This window comes from Nanorana parkeri, unplaced genomic scaffold, assembly GCF_000935625.1.
Source record: "Nanorana parkeri isolate BGI_ZX_2015 unplaced genomic scaffold, ASM93562v1 scaffold723, whole genome shotgun sequence".
Classification (NCBI taxonomy): domain Eukaryota; kingdom Metazoa; phylum Chordata; class Amphibia; order Anura; family Dicroglossidae; genus Nanorana; species Nanorana parkeri.
The window spans coordinates 563,296-582,727 of NW_017306991.1; the positions used below are offsets into that span (position 1 = coordinate 563,296).

A 19,432-nucleotide genomic window follows, 5' to 3' on the forward strand; every position below is an offset into this window, starting at 1 on the left:
ACCGCTAGGCTTAACAATACTTTGTTAGCGCACGAGGGGGTTTGGAGTGCCTGGACCACCAGGGAAGACCAAATAGGAGATACACAAATTCAAGATTGACTGCAAATGGGAATAGATGAAGGTCGTAGTTAGCCCAGGAGTTCAAAGTGACAAAGTAAACAAAGTAAACCTGATGAACGTCCAGACCCGAACCACCACTTTATAGATTGTATACAGAGGAATGTTTCATCCTATTTCTGTCCTTTCTCCACTTTTCCTATACTTACTTTCTTTATCTCTCCTGATTTTAGATACAGACATGTTAAGCATTAACAAATTAAAGGATAGACAGATGTGGGAGCTTACAAACAGTAAATAACTATAGCAGACACGGTATTATGTGGTTAAACTTATTAGCATTTATTATGTCATTACATTAGAGGTGATTCAAGAAGGTTAGTTGAACTGCTATGCTTATCGGTTTCCACTGTTTATGTATTCTTTATGTTTGTTTTTTATTGCTGGGGACCCAGTGGAGGTTTGGCTCTATCATATTATAATGTCATGAAGATGTCTGTATCACCTTTATTTGAAGAAAAAAAAAATTGTCAATTTTAAAATAGTGAGTCCCAACTTGATGTGAAAGAATTATGTCAGTTGGCATGCAGTTCAAATGAGGAGCGCCCAGTGACTGAGCTCCCTGACGGGGTAGAGGGATATTGGAAAACAATAAACAAAAAAACAACAGGCAGCATAGGTATAGAAACAAATAGCAAAAAAAAACATTACTTTTGGTTAACAACTTCCTTTTTGCCCTGAGGCAGGTGTAGCCAGATGGCATAAACAGTAACACGAGAGTTAGTAGAACCATAACTCCCAAGAACATCTTGAACACATTCATGTGAAGCATGCTCCGTCCAAATTGAAAATGTCAAGAATCTATGATGAACACATAATGGGTAAGGTTTGAGATAACTGATCCATTTCAGGTGTAGTGCTTTCAAGCCTTCTTTTTAAATGGTGGGCTTTTGCTCGGAGAAGGCGAGGATTGGTCTTGTAGAAAATGAACATTTTGATTGGCAACATTAGCAGAGGTAAACGATTTAGATTCACCATCTGAAGTAGAAATGTGTAAATTGCTGGATATTCTAATGTGAATTTAATTCGTTTAGCAACCAGCAGGCGACAGGTTTCATGGAAGGCCTTTCTTTGCTTGGTAAGGATAACTGAATAGTCAGCGAATAATAGAAGCTTGTGGCCACCAGCAATCAGATTGTGTTGAGATCAATAGGCTTGCAAAAGAGCCCGCCTGTCAGCAAAATCTAAATAGCGAACAATAACCGGTCTTTGTTTCTGCTGGTTTCTGAGCGGGCCTAATCTGTGTGTTTTCTCAACCTTGCAGGCCTAGTGCGTGTAATAAGACGCAGGAGCAGGAATGCTGTAACTCACCAGGCAGTACTGATTCTGGTAATCCGATGATGCAAAGGTTATTTCGACGCAGCAGATTCTCAAGATCATTAACTTTATCTAAAAGGTAGTAAATGTGTTTATTGGAATCTTCATGGGATGCTTGAAGTCCATGAAAATGATTCTCCAAGTCACCTATGCGTTGCTATGCAGTTTGCATGTGACTAGATTATGCTTCTAAAGCTAGGCTCAGCTTGCCCATGTGCTGTTGAAACGATTCAGCAATAACATTGTCCAGTTCAGATTTTAGGTGTGAGGCCACTGCAGAAGTCAATCACTTATAGTCTACATCCATTTCTTCAGGTGTAGAAGAGGACTCACCCAATGTTGCTGGGCTCAGCCCGGGCTGCCATATTTGAAGAGTTATGCGGGACGTTCGAGTCCGTTAAGATATTTCATTTTGTGGGTTGTGAAGGGGACAGGAATTTGTCTATCATCCAAGGATCAGTCCTGGTGTATGTGTCGTTGGACGACGCCGGGGGTGAGCAATAACAAGCCATGTTCAGTGTCGTTAGGGACAGAGCCGGATCACACGTCGCTACTCCATCGGGCGCCGGAACCGAAGGAAAATGTTTTTACATCAGCTCCAGTACTGTGAGATCCAGATCCAGCAATACCATACATTCTGAAAGTTGATGCCTCGGAAAACGCTGTTGGGGCCATCTTGTCACAACAACAAGGTCCTAAGTCTTCGATGAATCTTATGGCTTATTTCTCCAGAAAATTACGCCCTGCAGAAATAAATTATGATATTGGAGATCATGCAAATGGCAATATCTGCTAGAGGGTGCAACTCACACCATCTTGTTTTTTTTACGGACCACAAGAACCTGGGGGAGGCAATGTCTGGAAAATTGGGTGCATGGTTGTGCTCAAAGACATGTGCATGGTAGATGGGCAAGCTGTCAGTGAAATTGTGTGCACAGTAAAACACACGGATCTGCATGTACACACAACCGAGAACACACTTATGCCCGAAGAAATGCACACAGAAATTGATCATGTTGAAAGGTTATGTTGGGTTATACATTTGTGCCTGGGATTATGTGGCGCATGTGCGTAACTAAGCATGGGCTGCCTATTTAAACCCAAGTATCATCAAGGGAAGTTGCTAAGTCTTTGTCAGCTTCTGCTTCCTGTGACCTGACCTGTGCACTTCCTCCTGTGATGTGACTCAGCTCATCTGACTTTGCAATATCTTGCTCCCCTGGTTTTCCAGGTGTGTATCCTGACTATGCTTTCGGGTTGACAAATTGTACCTCCACTCTGTGTTTAACCATGGCTTGCTTCACAACTTCGACCTGGCCTACTTCCTGTGATCCTGCACTGCTCGACTGTGTCTAACCTTCCGCTTGCCTTTGACCCTGCTGAATCCTAGTAATCTACAGGCACCCGTTGTTCTCCATGTTTCTGCATACCCTGTCTCCACTTTAGGGATTGCTGGACAGGAGGTGTAAGGGAAGCCCTCTCTCAGCCTCTATCAGGTATGTGACAGCTATTTTTAATGTATCTGAGTCATCTTTTACTTTACAGTTGCTTATATTACAAATGAAAACTATTACTTTTAAAATCATTATGTAGCACATTCAATGCGGGGGGGGGGGGCACTTTTTGCATTTGCATTGGAAAAATATCAAAGTACTGATAGATTTTCTCCCTACTTTTCTTTCCACATAAAGGCAATAACATCAAACATTTTGATGTTATGCATACAGTTGACTGTACAGCAAGATGTCATGAAATGGACATTACAATTGAATAATGTTTTGACAGAGATAAAATAACCAGGACTCATGCTGCTCTGCTGAAACAACAGTAAACAGAGACAGATGATCAATCTGCACTACTCAGAACTCAATAACAATACTGGAAATCTTTGGGCCTGTAGTGAAATACTAAATTCCAGGAAATGCATGAAAAATTATAGCTGGAAAGAAACAAGTTGTTTCTAAAAAGATGCAGAATTATCCAATTTGTTAAATGTGTCATTCTTTTTTAATACATTTATTCTAACTGCACTGTTTTCAATTTCCTGAATCTTTGAGGGGAGGAAAAAACCCTAATTTAGAGAGGTGCACCATGGCATGTGGGGTCTGACAGGAAAGTAAACCTTAAATTGTTCAGTAGTAATTGAAAGTAATTATTCTTTCCATCACATGGGAATACATTCTGAAATGGCGGAGAGGGGAAGATGGAGAGTTCCCCTTCACAACCATTAAAAGGTGGAATCTGAAAGTCTCTGGATTTAGTTACGTCCTACTTAGTACAACTGAATTAGAATGACAATTGTATAATATAAAGGCATACCCAGCAGACAGAAAAAAATAAAACACAAATACAAACTCGGTAAAATAGAGTACATTAAGATGTTTTAAAATGAGTAAGGTCATTTTAGAAACACTAGCAGCTTAGTTGTTTACACACAACGAAAAAAACTTACAAGGTTGTGCTTATTAATATGCAAATATATGCAGCCTTAGCTAATTTGACACTGAGAATATTACTCCTGCCTCAGTAGTACGATGTTTTACTAATTGCAGTATGTGTTTTAGCTGCAACATTCTGCTCCAATAACAAAATCTGAAAAAGGAGTGTTAGAAATAATGTTTTCAAATACAAAGACAAACGCGTCTTTCTCATTTCAGAATGACCAACAAAAGTTGGATGACCAGCAAAATGACTTCAAGAAAAATACAGCAAATTCAGTTGCCTTGATTATACAGAAATACCATGATCTCGATGAATGAGAACCTTCACAGACATACTTGAGGAACAATATTTGTAGTCACACTTGGTCTGGGAAAATGGCATCGGTGCATCCCTACCTCAAACCATTCTTGACCCGTTTTTGCAGTGTGGCAGGGCAAATTATCCTGCTGCAAGAGGCCACTGTCATCAGTCAATACTGTTTCCATGAAGAGGTGTACTTGGCCAGCAACAATGCTTAGGTAGGTGTAACATCCACATGAATAATAGGACCCAAGGTTTCCCAGCAGAACATTGCCCAAAGCATCACACCGCCTCCGCTGGTTTGTCTTCTTCCTGTAGCGCATCCTGTTGCTATGTCTTCCCCAGGTAAGCGACACACATGCACCTGGCCATCCACATGATGGAAAAGAAAATGTGATTCATCAGTCCAGGCTACCTTCTTCCATTACTTTATGGTTCAAGTCTGATGTGCGCGCACGCACACACATTTTTTTCTTTATGAGGTTTGTGGTCCAGGGACGACAATGCGCACAAAGCATTCCATGGTATTGATTCTTCTATCAGACATCTGAAACTTTTCACGGGGGCCTCCATTTAAATGTTTCCTGCAGCAGGACTGGTTCCATGAAAATCTGGATGTCATAATTTTTTTAACATACTTACCTATTTCTAAAGGGTCTAATTAAACCTGGAAGCCTAAAGACATTGTGTATATGATTAGCACACAATTCAGGTTCAGATTACACAAGGTAAAATAAAGCTTAGCACTATTCAACTTGATAGCTACATTTCTAAATATAGAGAATCATTAACTGGTAAAATGTTCACAAACGAGATAAACAAATAAGATCATAGGCTGCTGCAAGAAGGACAGTATGTTGAGAGAAAAAGAAAATAAATGATAGAGTTCATTCACATTTATTTTAATAGTAACCAATCTTGTTTGCCTTCGGAATGTAAGAAAAAATGCTGGAATAAAATGGAAATGTATGGATCATAGGGGCTGATGTTGCACTAAAGTCTCCATACACTTACAGTATGACCTGGCATGATTTACAGTTTCAGCTACAACCACAGTAAAACACTCATTAACAGAGCATGGCAAAATGTAGCAATTTTATAATGCTACATTGAGAGCCTAAAAGAAATGATTAACTGTAGCTCTGAAATAAGAATGTTAATAACTGGGCATTACAACTGAATATGCTAGAAAAGGTGAACCTGAAAATGAGAAGCTAAACTTTATTCATTGTGCTGTGCTGACTTTCTCCTTAAATCAATTGCTATTGGCATTGCATACGTGTTACCAGTAGCTGGGTTGCAAGTACTGTAACTTCAGACCTCTTTTAAATAAATTGGCATGCAGGGGGGCATGGCCAGCGCGCGAGCAGTATAGCTGCTTAAGGCGGAGCTCCGCTTTTAAGTCTGCACCAGATCGGTCAAATATTCACATTGAGTCATTATACCAGACTCTATTCTTATCCAGCGCCCACTGCTGCATTCAACACCATGACCTGTAAGAAAAAAGATGGACTGTGGCCCGCAGAAACTAACAGCTTTTTTCACAACCTCTGGCAGGGGACACGGACAAGATGGCGTCCGTTCCTCCTCACCTTCCTCTACAGATGGCACTGGAGACTGTGAACAACACTGACCTCCACCGGCTCTCTACTCTACCAGATGTGACATTTCTTCCCCACTTCCTTCAACGCTTCCATCTCCCTCAGAACGGTGCCCAGCTAAATTAAGGCCATGCTACCGAGGTGAGCCCTATTCATCCATCTCTTGATGATACACATGAGTTTGCTGAATCACTTAAAGTGACATTAAAGTCAATTTTTCCCCTCCCCCCAATGTTAAGTAAAACACTTACCTTAAATGATGTCTCTTACTCCGATCTTCCTCTTCTTTCCTATCCTTTTTAGCGTTCTCTCCAGCGCTGTGGCGGGTCTCCGATCCAGCGCTGACTCCTCTGTCCTTGCTGGCACTTCCTGTCCCACGGTGCCTGCATGCGGGTGCACGCGTCCATAGACTTACCTTGCATCTCTCCTCGTCTCCCGGCCAAAAATCCTAACTGTGCATGTGCCCGCAAAAACAATCTTTTTTATTTTGCATATATCTACTGCTTGCTAGCAGTAGATATATGCAAAAAAAACGGAGGGTTTAGAAAGCCTTTAAGACCTACCCAACACTCAATCAGCCAAACTCTGATACTACTCTGAAAGACATGTTAGTTTCACTGTGTAGTACACTTCATACAGATATGTAATCGCTTGTATGACAATTCAGAGAGGATGTACAGGAATATGGGATTGTGTTTCCCGTATTGAAACAAATATGGGTAAATTTGCATCTACTTTAAATGAGTTGGTAGACTCTCATAACAGTAGTGAGGATGACATCAATTGGATTAAAGCCAAGCTGGCAGATCTTGAAGATCACTCTATTTCATAGTAATTATAACAGCCCCCAGACCAACCATTTTTCTCCAGACTCTTTTAATTATGTCATTTCCTCAAACTTCCTCCTCATGGATCAGAAAAGATAGCAACTTCTGCAGCTCGTCAGCTCTTGATTTTGCATCTGAACTATCTACGAATAAGGAGGGCCATTCTAGGGCCAGTAACTATGTCAGAATCAGACTCTGCCAGGACCAACTGTCAGACAAACTTTAAGCAGTTTTAATTTTTAATCCCATTTACCTCGCTATTGCTTACTGTCTGTTTTTGTAATTTTGTTTCAATATTTTCCTTGCACCATTTTCTTTTCAATCAAATATAATTTTAAATTTGTTTAGATTTTAAATTCAAAGCTTTATGTCTAAGCTGTGGATTCTGAGACTACCACTATCACAAGCAACACATGCACACAAAGAGCTTTTACAACAGGTTTAAAAAACCCCATTAAATCTAATCAAACAGCCAGAGTTATCATGCCCTATGAAAGTCACATCAGAAATCAGCAATTAATCCAAATGATGCTTGAATCGGGAGCATCACTTGTGATAATTTGGCTACCAAGGGTTACAAATAGTGAAATTACTGCTTTACTCACATAATGTTCCATTAGGACTGCCATTGTCCTCTTTACAAATTAAGATGCAGCTTAGGCACTGAATGTGCAGATATGTCAGCTTTAGCCACATGTTTATATAAAAACCATTTAAAGGTGGCATAGCCTAACTTATATATGTTTATTTGCACTTGAGAAGGATTTTTGTGCAACATATCAATATAACATTCTTAAAAGTGGTCATTTTAGCAACAGACATAACAAAGTCATTGTAGCCTAGGGTATCAAGATGGGTCTCAATTATGGGCTATTTTCTGCATCACTGTTCATAATATAAAGTTAGACATACTGGGTATACAAAGGACACATTTCCTACTGTGTACAAAATTATAAGTGGTTGAAACTGCTGAGTTTTGATTGTAGCAGGGAGGGCAAATAAACAGTTCTCACTGTACGCAACAATGGCAAATTAATTGAGATGATTGAACAGGATACGATCCTAAAAATGAATGGAGGCACATGAAATTTGCAGATAGTTTCTTGCTTGTCCTCTAGGTATTAGTGACAATGTTGCATGTTATCATTTACAAATTCGACCAATTAAGCAAATTATTCTACATTTTCTTTCCTTGCTCAGTAAAAAAAAATATAGGTGTGTGTGTTCTTTAGAACAGTTTATTATACATTTTTCAACCAACATATACAAAAGAAAGGCAAAGAAAAACTGAAGGACAAGAAAAGAGTCTATACCTATAAGTCGTATAAACAAATTATATAGAAAACCATAGTAACCAGATTTTAAAAAAAACAAGATAAAAAGGTCATGCCAGCCTCCTCCCAAGCTCCTGCAAAAACAGTACGGAAAAAATAAACTTACAAAATCAATCAGCAACAGCTAAGGCTCCCAAAGTTATCACACGTTTTGCCTTTAAAGTGACATTAAACCCTCAGATGTTTTAACATAAAACAATACTGTAATGTGTACCTTACTGTAATCCATGGTAGTTTATTTTCGTCTGACAAAACATGTGGAAAATTGTGTCATGGTCTAATGAAACCAAGATTGAACTTTGTGGAAATAATTTCAAAAAGTATGGTTGGCGCAAAAACAACATTTCACATCACCAAAAGAACATCATACCGTGTGTGTGTGTGTGTGTGTGTGTGTGTGTGTGTGTGTGTGTGTGTGTATTAAATATATTTATTGGGGGCAAATGCAGACACATTTATAATGTTAGATGCATTGGCATTCACAAAAGACTGTTCCCTTATGTATAGTAGGCTTAAAGTGTATAAACCGCCCTTAGTTGTTCACTTTTGATCTGTAAAATATACCATTATTTCCTTATACAGTAGCCATTTTCATAAGTGCAAAATAAATCCTACTGATCTTGCCAGAAATTTTGAGAGCTGAGAATGTTCTGTGTTCTCTGCCTGTGCTGAAAATAAAGCATCCCAACAAGCTTGCATTTAAAGAGTAGGCTAGTCAAAGTATTTTGCAAAAACAAGAATATTTTAACAATTTCAACAAAAATGTAAAAGCTAAGTGAACAGAATAACTGTGGTCATTACAGCAACTGAATCAGGACCTTTTATTTTCCCAGTAATAAGGCAGGTAAGCACAAAGGTCACAAAAAATAGTTTTTTTTCCGTACCATAAAATGCTTTTTTCTGAATTCATTGAAGGACACAACAGATCTCTTGATCTCTGTACCAATAGGTTATACTGCTACTGGAGGGGTTTGTTTGGATCCTAAAAATCATCTTTGATACCATCTTTTTGCCTGGAGCATCTTAGATGATCTGGACACATATCAGGCCAAGGTTTTTTTTCTTCCTTTGGATACCTTTTACAGGCTTCAGTTTTAAATTCAGGAGTGGTTTTCTCGCAAATGGGTGATGATTTGCACTTATATGAGAGTTCTGGGTCTTGTTGGTTGCCTCCTTTGAGGCAGTTACATGTGCGAAACACCATGCTCTGATTACGTGTGCAAGGTAGTTGAAAGATTAATTTCCAGATCTGTCTGGAAATCTGCCTGAAGAAAGAAGACATCCAAATATATCACCACCAATATCCGCTGTCTGAACAAGGCAAGGCTCAGTGCCAAGACTTTGGTGAATACCTGTGGGGCTTAGATGAGGCCAAACAGAAGGTCCACAAACTGAAAATGGTTCTCCCCACCACAAAGTGTAGGAAATGCCGATGCGCATGACAAATCAGAACATGAAGGTAAGTATCCTTACAGTCTACAGTATGGATACAGAAAATACCCCCCGGATGAAGATTATTGATCACTGAGCAGATAGACTGCACTTGAAATTGCAGACCTTGACAAAGCTGTGCAGGGCATAGAGATCCAAAATCAGATGAACCCCGTCTTTTTTGGGCACTTCAAAAAATTCTGACAAAATCAATTTTTCGGATGGTGGGATTGGGACATTGACGCCTATTTGAACCAGATTCTTTAAAACTGACCATAAATTGCATAAGCAGAGTTAATTGAAGGTCTAAATGAAAGAAGCAAGCTAGAGAAGGAGAATTAAACTATTTTATATCCCAATAAAGCCAATCGGCAAACCCAGATGCTTGAAATTTGAGACAACCAGAGGTCCACAAACAGTAGTCTTCTTAGAGGACTTAGACTGTCAATACCTCTTCCGGCCACTGAAAAGAGGAGATTCACTGACCGGAGTCAGAGTAGTTTCATTCAGCACAGAAACTGGGGAGTCTACAAAGAGCACTTTTGAAGTACAAAAACCCTAGATGGGCAACCCCATTCTTTGTAAATAAAGTCTTAGTCAAAGATTTAGACTTATTTGTACTAAAAGGAACTGGAGCTTCAGAAGAAGCAGTAACGCCAGTATAAACAATCTCCATACAGTTAGTGTATTGGCTGGGATTTGAACCAGGGACCCCTCTGCTGCAAGGCAGAAGTGCTGACCACTAGGATACTATGCTGGCCTTCTTTAGAGTCTCACAAATCGAATAAATAAGTGCAGGGACCACTGCTTTCTCTTGTGAAAAAGTAGATGAAAAGGGTTCACCATAACTAGCAGAGTGAGGTTGATCTGTTGCCCCTATAATCCTAGAAGATGCAGAAATCCCAGGGAAAACTTCTTCCTTTGCAAAGCAATCAGAGAGTGATGGAGATGGTGGGAAGCACTTTTTACCCTACTTTTTAGAAATAATTGTATCCACATGCAAAACAAAAACTTCTAAAACAAAGTTTACATAGAAATAGAATAGAACTCAGGGTTCCAGAGCCCCCCAAAGCAGAACCTGAGAGTGATGTAGTGGTCTACAAAGATTTACAGGTGAGGTAAATAGAGCCTGGCCCAGGGGAGGTATAAACTTTGCCACATGTTCACCTAGTTCACCTCAGTGCCTACCGCACCAGCACCACTGGATCTGTAATGATCCAGCTCCACAGGCCTGAACGCACCAAGCCACCAGGGATGAAGGAGGTTCAGCAGGCTTACCACTCTCAGAGAAACAAGTCTGTTTTAAAGTGCAGCCACTGTGTCCTCTGTGCTGACAGAAAGCATGGGAAGCAGGGCTGGCGATGTCACCTGCTGCCTCAGAAGCGGGGACCCACACACAGCACAAAGAGTGTCCACTGATGACAGTGGGATCACTGCTGCTCTGTCACAGAGAAAGTCCTGTTTCTCCCTATACACAGTGGTTGTTTATGAACACAGAGTTTGAAGAATATAGGTAACTCATACCATACTGGTTATATGCTTCACATCTTCCTCATAATAAGCTATGTTTATGATTTATGGTTCATAAAGATATTATTTACTGATAGACTACAGTTCTAAGGCACAAGAAAAAGTGGATCATCAAGCATTTATCTATCACAAAGAGGAAACATTAAAGCAATATCACTGTAGACTTACCTGTCGCAGTGTACGTGCCACTAAACTTTCCAAGACAGGACCTCTGTCTTCATGGAGTAAATGGACCTCATCCAGTATCATTAGCCGCACAAGCTGAGACAGGGCCACATCCCCAACACTTTTCCTAGTAACAACATCCCACTTCTCTGGTGTAGTCACAAGCATCTGTGTGGAAAATAATGTTACATTATTGGCTATAATAAAATATTGCTGTTCACAAAAAAAAAAAAAAAAAAAACTTTTCAAACTTTTTATTTGACACACAAACAGTTGTCCCATAGGGTTAGTGAAGACCAAAGAGAAAACAATTAATTAATAGACAGTCATCTCTATAGATAATGCATCTTTTATATACTTGTATTGCCCAATACACGACCTGTTTTATTTATTTTTAATATATTTGGTAGGATAAAATGACCAGACCAAAGTGACAGTTAACAAACACTAATGAAGAAGTAGGGATATTGACTGATTCACTGATTGATCTAGCGCCACCATATTTTTGGAATTTCAGAAGTAATTACCAAAAAGGCCACAAAAGAGTGTCAGCAACGTGTTGTTAAAATAATTTAACAAATAACCAAGGATCACCGGTCACCATTTATAATCTGATACAAAGGGCATATGTCAGAAATTCAACACCAAGCTATTTCTAGAATATTTATAAAATGTATACATTTATAAATATTAGGATCCAGGTCTATTAGTATCAGCTCCTGTACCCACTGGAAGGGTTTTCCTTTTGTAAAAATTCCTATAAAGCTTTCCTTAACAAAAAAAACCTGCTGACTGTACAATTGAAACTGGTTACTCATGTTCTTAAGGCGAAAAAAGGGGACTAGCCCAAGCATGAAAATCTCCTTTAATCGCCTTTGTAAAAGTTAAAACTCTGGTATTTCATGTGATGTTTTATGAAAGGCTCACGGCCTTTCAGAATGATGCTATGACCAAATTCTGCAAGAGATGGACTCCCTGGATCAAAGCTTACTTGCTAACCTCCATCCATTTGAACTCACTCACAATATGAACACTATGACCTCGCTGAGACAGTTCACTGGTAAAACTGTATTTTAATATTGTGGTTATCTAACCTTAAGCTGTAGTCTCCCCAGAGTTATATTACCTTTCCAGAGACCCTTATTGAAGGGTTATTTTGTTATTATTACCTATAAAATACTCAAAAAGATATTATGAGGCTTGATGCCCTTGTATTTTTACATTTGTGTTGCATTGCCTGTGTACAGTGTAGTTTGCGCTGTACTTGCAATCGTTTCTTATAAAGCCTCTGTACATGTACATGCAACAATCCCTTTTGTTCTTTAGTATTGCTTTTGAACCAAAAATTATACACATATATATATATATATATATGTGTGTGTGTGTGTGTGTGTGCAACCCTTTGGTGCTTTAAAGGGCCACAGTTGGGGCCACATGTGCTTAATAACTTGGTAACTACTGTCTTAGGGCTTCATTTATCTAACTTCCTATACCCGTCAGCACCATCTAGGGTAGTGGTTCTCTCAACCCTTCTAGGGACGGGACCCCTTGGTAACATTTGCCAGATGCGGCTGCTGCAGCGACATCTGGTGGCGTGGCGGGAGATCTGACACTGCTGCGCTAGGAGAGGGCTGAGGAGGACTCTCACCTAGCACAGCAGAAATCACAGAGCGACCCACAGGTTGAGAACCACTGCTATAGGCAAAGACAGGACCGGGCTCTGCAGCTGGAACTACAAGAATTGGATTTAAAGTTTGTGGCTATATAACATATGAGGTACATACTCCGCAGTACTGTCACTGACAGAGCAGCCCATAGAGTTCAGTGTAAACCGTGAGAGTTACCCCTGATAAGATATACTCACTTCCCCTTCTCCAATCTGTACCCCTCCTTCCACACTCTACTATGTTGGAGGAAGCTTGCGGTGTGTCACAGTCATGTGACCAGCTCCTGGGGTGGGCGGGGCCGGCTGTGCCATGTGTACGCTGTCGGAATAAAAAAAAACAGCATAGGAATGCATAGCTAGATTCCTGTTGGCTATTACACTTTTCAATAGCCAATAGCAAACTAGCTCTTGCACCCCCCATCTGTTGCTGTCAATCACTAGAAGGGGACCTGATGAAGAACTTCCGGTCCCCCTCTGCTGATTGGCAGCAGTAGAGGGCGGGTGCAATGGCTAGTTTACTATTGCAAAGTGAAATAGCCAATAGGAATCTAGCTATGCATTCCTATGGTGGTTTGTTTTTTTTTTTCTGACTTACGGCGGCCCGTGGCTCCGATGTCAGGAAAAAAAAACATAGCAGAGAAAGGTTCACTCTGCTCGATCGAGCAGAGTAAACCTTTCCGGGAGAAAGTGCTTCTCTCCCCGGCAGCCGGGAGCCGCTAGACGACCCCTGGCAAATCGGCATTCGACCCCCGACGGGGTCGCGACCCACAGGTTGAGAACCGCTGATCTAGGGGCACTAGTGCTGTGCAAATGCCATCTGCCCAGATGGAAGTTATTTTTTTTTTTTTTAAATGAAGCCCTTAGAGTAAGGATGTTTTTGGTAGCATTTGCTGAAAAATAATCCTGTCCATGTAAATTGATACTGCGTTCTTACACTTTATAAACTTACTATGTTGTTAGCTTGTTTATGTAAATAGTGTATGGAAAGAGTTACTGGGTTCTTTTACAGTATGAACTTACTAAGTGATCCAATGGTCAATAGAAAGGATTGATGTGCTTTAATATTTTATAAACATAATATTTATCAGCTTAGTTTAGAAAGAGTTTGTGTGTGTGTTCCTAAAATTTACTGTTTGATCAGTTTTTCCTAGGATATAGATATAGATATATATCTATATCTATAGATATATATCTATAGATATATATCTATATATATATAGTTTATGTGATGCTACTAAAGGAGTTAGTCAGAGACTGCAGACATGCTATATGTGCTGTTAGAGACTTCAATAACTGCTGCAGGAGACAGAGACTGAAGACATTTTATTTGAGATTGCTAGGGCTCACTGCCATTACTGAGCCTCTGCAACACTGTTTCTCTGAAACTGCACCTATTCTTTAAAGTGGAACTCGTTTTCGTCCATGGACTAAAATAAAAAAAGACTCACCTGATTCTCAGTCCCGCCTGGCTACTAAACCAGTCCCCACAGGCTCCTCTGCCCGAAGCGCCGGTGGTCTAAGGACCTGTGACGCCATCCACGCAGAGCAGAGGGGGAGAGAGATGAGTGCTGACCGCCGCAGGACCGAGGATCAGGCGAGTATCTATTCTGGCTCCTAGAAAAAAAATGAGCAGATAACCTTTGCAGTGCAGAAGTTGCCCCACTGCAAGGGTTAGTTTTTACACTGCTTTGGAGTATACTGGACATAAGAAATGTTCACATGGATTCTACATACCGTACACATGTAGACACATATACTGTAACACACATCCAAATGTTAATTCTGTCTGAATGTTACTCAAGCTAGTATTCAGTGAAAGAATCATGGGTTCCCCATATACTGGCAGGTCAGGTGGAAAATTGCCTGTATGACTGGTTAAAGAGTATGTACAAGTAAAAAATATTTTTTCGTATGGTGCCCTGCTGTGGAGATTTCCCTTCACTTTTTGTCCCCGAAATTCAGCATATGAGAGGACATCTCTCCAAACTGAACACAATTTCCATCTTAAAGAGTTGTCATAGGAATAGGTGTTCCCATTGGAAGATTCCCCTTGACCTTTTGTTCTTTTTAATTTTGTCTTACTTTCTGTCTCTGTGACAATAGTTACCAACAAACTATCAAGCAGCAAAATAAATAAACAATTTATAACCCCTCCATCTAATGACTAAATACACCTTCAGATGTCATCATACATTTTAATATTTTTTAACATGAATGATTTTGCAAGTGCTTTAAATAGAAAAGAAAAAGTTACTACTTAATTGGACAATAAAAAGTGAATTATGCCTCAATACAGTATATGGGCAGAGCTAGGCCACATTTTTGTTGTCAACTGTGATAAGACTAGCTGATGCAAAAGTGTTTATCCAACAGCATTAGGAAAATACTTTCCCTTGTTAACAGTAGACAAAGCTTCAATCTGTCTGACAACACACACACGTGCGGTGGTCTTATCAATGTCCTTTGTATGCTAATGACCTACATACAAAATTTGAATATTTTAACAAGGCAATTTATTAACCAAAACTTGTCTAAATGCTACAGATGCAACTGTTATTATTTGGACATTAACCATGTCAGCTACTTAGATTAGCAGCTGTACTTCGACACAACACTAATTAACAAACTGTAATGGAATATATTTAGCAATGCATATTACAATTTTCAAGGTGTGAAGACAACTAATCCAAGCTATTTAAGCAATTTGTTAAAGCTATGCTGTGTTGCTGAATAATCTACCAGAAATATGCTAAACAAGTGTTCCAGGATTTTTAAATTAAAGGGCATCTTACAGAGGATATCTAAGAAATATAGAAAACCCCGATCTGGCTAGAAATAGCCTGTATGATAACAGGTTTTCTTCTGCAAACCTCGTAAGCTAACAAGTTAAATCAAATGCTGGCCACATGAATGCAGAAATAAGGTGTCTGGCAGATGGTCTAGTCATTTGTGACTTGATCAGATGAGGATTTCATAACTATAGAAGGTTCAGCAGTCACTGGCTCTGTAGAAGAGGTAAATACTGGTCAGGCATTTAAAGAAATGTACCTGTACACTCTTATTTCCATCTAGGTAAGCCATCGCTGGGATGGCTTGTGTATGCTATGCTCCTTCATAGCATACACATGCAACACTCAAAATCGCTGGGATGGATGGTGTATGCTCAAAAAATTTGAGCATGTGCGTTACTACAAAACATTGTCCAGAGAGCATCTCCCTACTTATGTTTGAGGATCACTGTGGCGCTAAGAGACAGTGGTGAGAGAGGCACCTTGAACTCTAAAGATTGCTGCTCGGACAAGTGACTGACTCCATACTCATAACCACATACTTTTGTCCAGTCCTTCAGTGCCCACAGATGTAACAAACACAGAGCTCTGTGGTTTACATTTCTATTATCTACAGGGCTCCAACTTTCATCATTACACATTGGGGGGAATTTATCAAAGCAATTGCAACAGTTTTAGCCTATTAGATAATTTTTTTATGTGCAAATCTGTTTAGCCTCTCCTATTAACATGTGTGCCCGTTTTGACCAGAGCTTGCACTATTTTCCTGATTACACCAGTATTGCACGTGTTTTGGTGTGTTTTGCAAAAGTCTGTAACTGTTTACATCTGCACATGTCCTGTGGCTGGCTGAAACTGGAACATCACCTAACAAAACAATTGCTACTTAAGAAGTCCCCGTGACCACTTCTTCAAGAAGTAACAGTTAAGCTTTTTGCCTGGAGTCTATTTAATCTAATTTATGAACAACATTACACTAGCAACATAAATGTGGTGCAAATATATCCCATTCAACCATATGTGAGTTCAAACACTCACAATTGCTATTATAAATTCCCTCCCATGTGTGGTAAGGTGGTTGCCAGGGTGGGAACTATCGGCTTCAGTATAATAAAAATGGTGATGGCATAAAATGATTGCTCTTGGCTGCAGATAACTAGATCTGCAACCTATATGACCAGTTATGACCAAACTTGACAGTTGTGGTTGTTTGAAGTAGATGTCAAATGTGAATATGATGCAGGGAATAGAAATGACATGCACACATACTAATATGGCTCTATGGTTCTAAATGCAAGAAAATATTTGTTGGCATTAAATGTAAGGGTTTCCAAATCATTAATAGCAGGCTAGGTCTAAATTTACCTTTCAGAACCTGCTCTGTGTTGTTCAAGGCAAACAAAAGAATACAACAGTATAGAAGGGATCCTGCTGTTGCTTGCAAGGAAAGTACCCTCTGGGTAAGGAAAGCAATCCAGCATTGATCATCAGTGTGAAAACTGCTGTGCGATCAATATTCTGAGAATAATTAAAAGCTATTGTGTTAAAATGGATGAACAATTCAAATCTAGAGCTTCACTTCACAATAAAAGCAAACACTTTTTAGATGGTTTCATAACTAGCAGTTGCCAAAAAGTCAGAAAAAAATGTGTTGCTCCATTTCTAGTAATACACTTAATAAAAAGGAAGTCCTTGGGCGCCACTCAAGTGAGTTTGCCTAGACTAAAGTGATTACATCGGTTTGCTGCAGGCAGGAGCAAACATTTCCTCAGTCTTCTCTGCCCATCAGATATGAATACTGTACTTTGCAGAAAGTGACAAGGACAGAGGCTGCAAACAGAAGTGATTTGTTTGAGGACCCATTAAAGCTTGACAGTTGTGATGCAGCAAAACTCTTATTTTGCTGCATGAAATCGAATGTCAAGTATAAATGGCATTTTATTTTCCTAAGTGGCTGGTTCTCTTGGTGAGATGGACAAAGACAAACTATATGGGCCCATTCACACCTATACATGTGTGTTACATCTGATCCGCATGCACACAAAACAGTGTACATGTATTCTTAGACATTTGATAATGCAGCCAAAAATTACACATGCATCAGGGTTTATATGGTTATGTCAACTCTAAGCCTGCAAATTGAGTCCAGAAGTAGATGTCGACCCTTGATAAAGTCTGCTTAAAGTTAGTGCCGTCCTTCTCATAACTAAAGCAGATGAAGTCATTGTCAGGTGATGTACTGTAATCTCTGTGAGAGGCAATAAATCCCATTAAGTCTTACACTTACAAATTACCTTACATGCATTCTCATCACATGAAAAAAAAAATGATGCTGGGTCCACTTTAGGGTACACATTTCAATCTAAAATTGATACACATGTATGGCTTAGTAAAAACATGGGTTAAGAGTAGATATGTTTGCAGTCAAATTGCATGTCTCTGAGCCCATATAGTCTGTTTTTCCACGTCTAAACTTAGAATTATTATTAGCTTTTGCTACAGGTTTATCTCTCCCAAAGGGAGTGGTGTAGATGGAAAACATTAACATTTTAAATCTTGCCGAAGGTTACATTTAGAAGCATTACGCTGCTTACCACGAAACAAATAAATATGTATGTTACTTAGAATTACAAACATTAGCATCTAAAATGTGCATATTTGAATGGAAACAGAATGGGTCAAAATCATTTTAAAGATTAAGTTATACATTAATTTGCTTAAAAATATTTAACACTTAAAAGCACTCATATTTTCCTGTGAGGAGAAACATCTAAATATTTAATGTAATATTCCACTACCATGGGATCACAACTGTGCATTGTGACATTGCACATATGTTGTAGTGCATTTTTACACACACAGCAGTAGAGAAGCCTATTCATTTGAATGGGCTGTCTACCACATCTAAATGGCACTAAAGAATTGCATGACACTTTTTTAAAAACATGTCACACCACAATGCATGGTAACCATGTGTTGTGGTGTGGTGTGATGCAATGCATATGTGATAGCTAGGTGCATTGGGTTGTCAAATAAATATTGGCAATACCGCAGTGCCACTTATTATCTTGCATATCTAGATATATCTATCTATATAGGATAGATCTATCTATCTATATAGATAGATCTATCTATATAGATAGATCTATAAATATATATCTACATAGATAGTTCTATCTATATAGATATATCTATATAGATATACATATATACAGGTGAAACTCGATTCATTAGAATATCGTGCAAAAGTTCATTTATTTCACTAATGCAACTTAAAAGGTGAAACTAATATATGAGATAGACTCATTACATGCAAAGCAAGATATAGAATATTTGAGCCTAGAATATTGCACCTTTTCACAATATTCTAATTTTCTGAGATTGTGGATTTGGGGTTTTCATGAGCTGTAAGCCATAATCATCACAATTATGACAAATCACGGCTTGAACTATCTTGCTTTGCATGTAATGAGTCTATCTCTGTGAGACTATGTTCAGTTTTCTGGAATACAAGCATACGTTGTTGTATGACTGATGCAAGCTATTTTTCTGCTACCAAAGAAATAAAAGACTGTTCTGTTTATGTTCAAAACGGCTTCAAGACTGGTCTTTAAATGCTCGCCATTTGTGCTAACCTCCCCAACGTCACAATATCTATATCTATCTATCTATCTATATCTATATTATATATCTATCTATATCTATCTATCTATCTATCTATCTATATCTATATAGATATATCTATATAGATATATCTATCTATCTATATATAGATATATAGATAGATAGATAGATAGATAGATAGATAGATAGATATCTATATAGATATATATTAGGGATGCACCGATACCACTTTTTTAAGGCCGAGTACAAGTACCGATACTTTTTTCCAAGTACTCGCCGATACCAATTA

The 19,432-nt window shown here is 39.0% G+C and overlaps 1 protein-coding gene across 1 annotated transcript in view; it reads right to left on the reverse strand.

The window, feature by feature from the left end:
- Positions 1-19,432, reverse strand: part of ASCC3 (activating signal cointegrator 1 complex subunit 3) — a 560,609-nt gene that overhangs the window by 357,352 nt on the left and 183,825 nt on the right. The window contains exon 11 of the mRNA XM_018564087.1: positions 11,068-11,232. Coding sequence (XP_018419589.1) covers positions 11,068-11,232 — 165 coding nt within the window. The remainder of the gene's footprint in view (positions 1-11,067; positions 11,233-19,432) is intronic.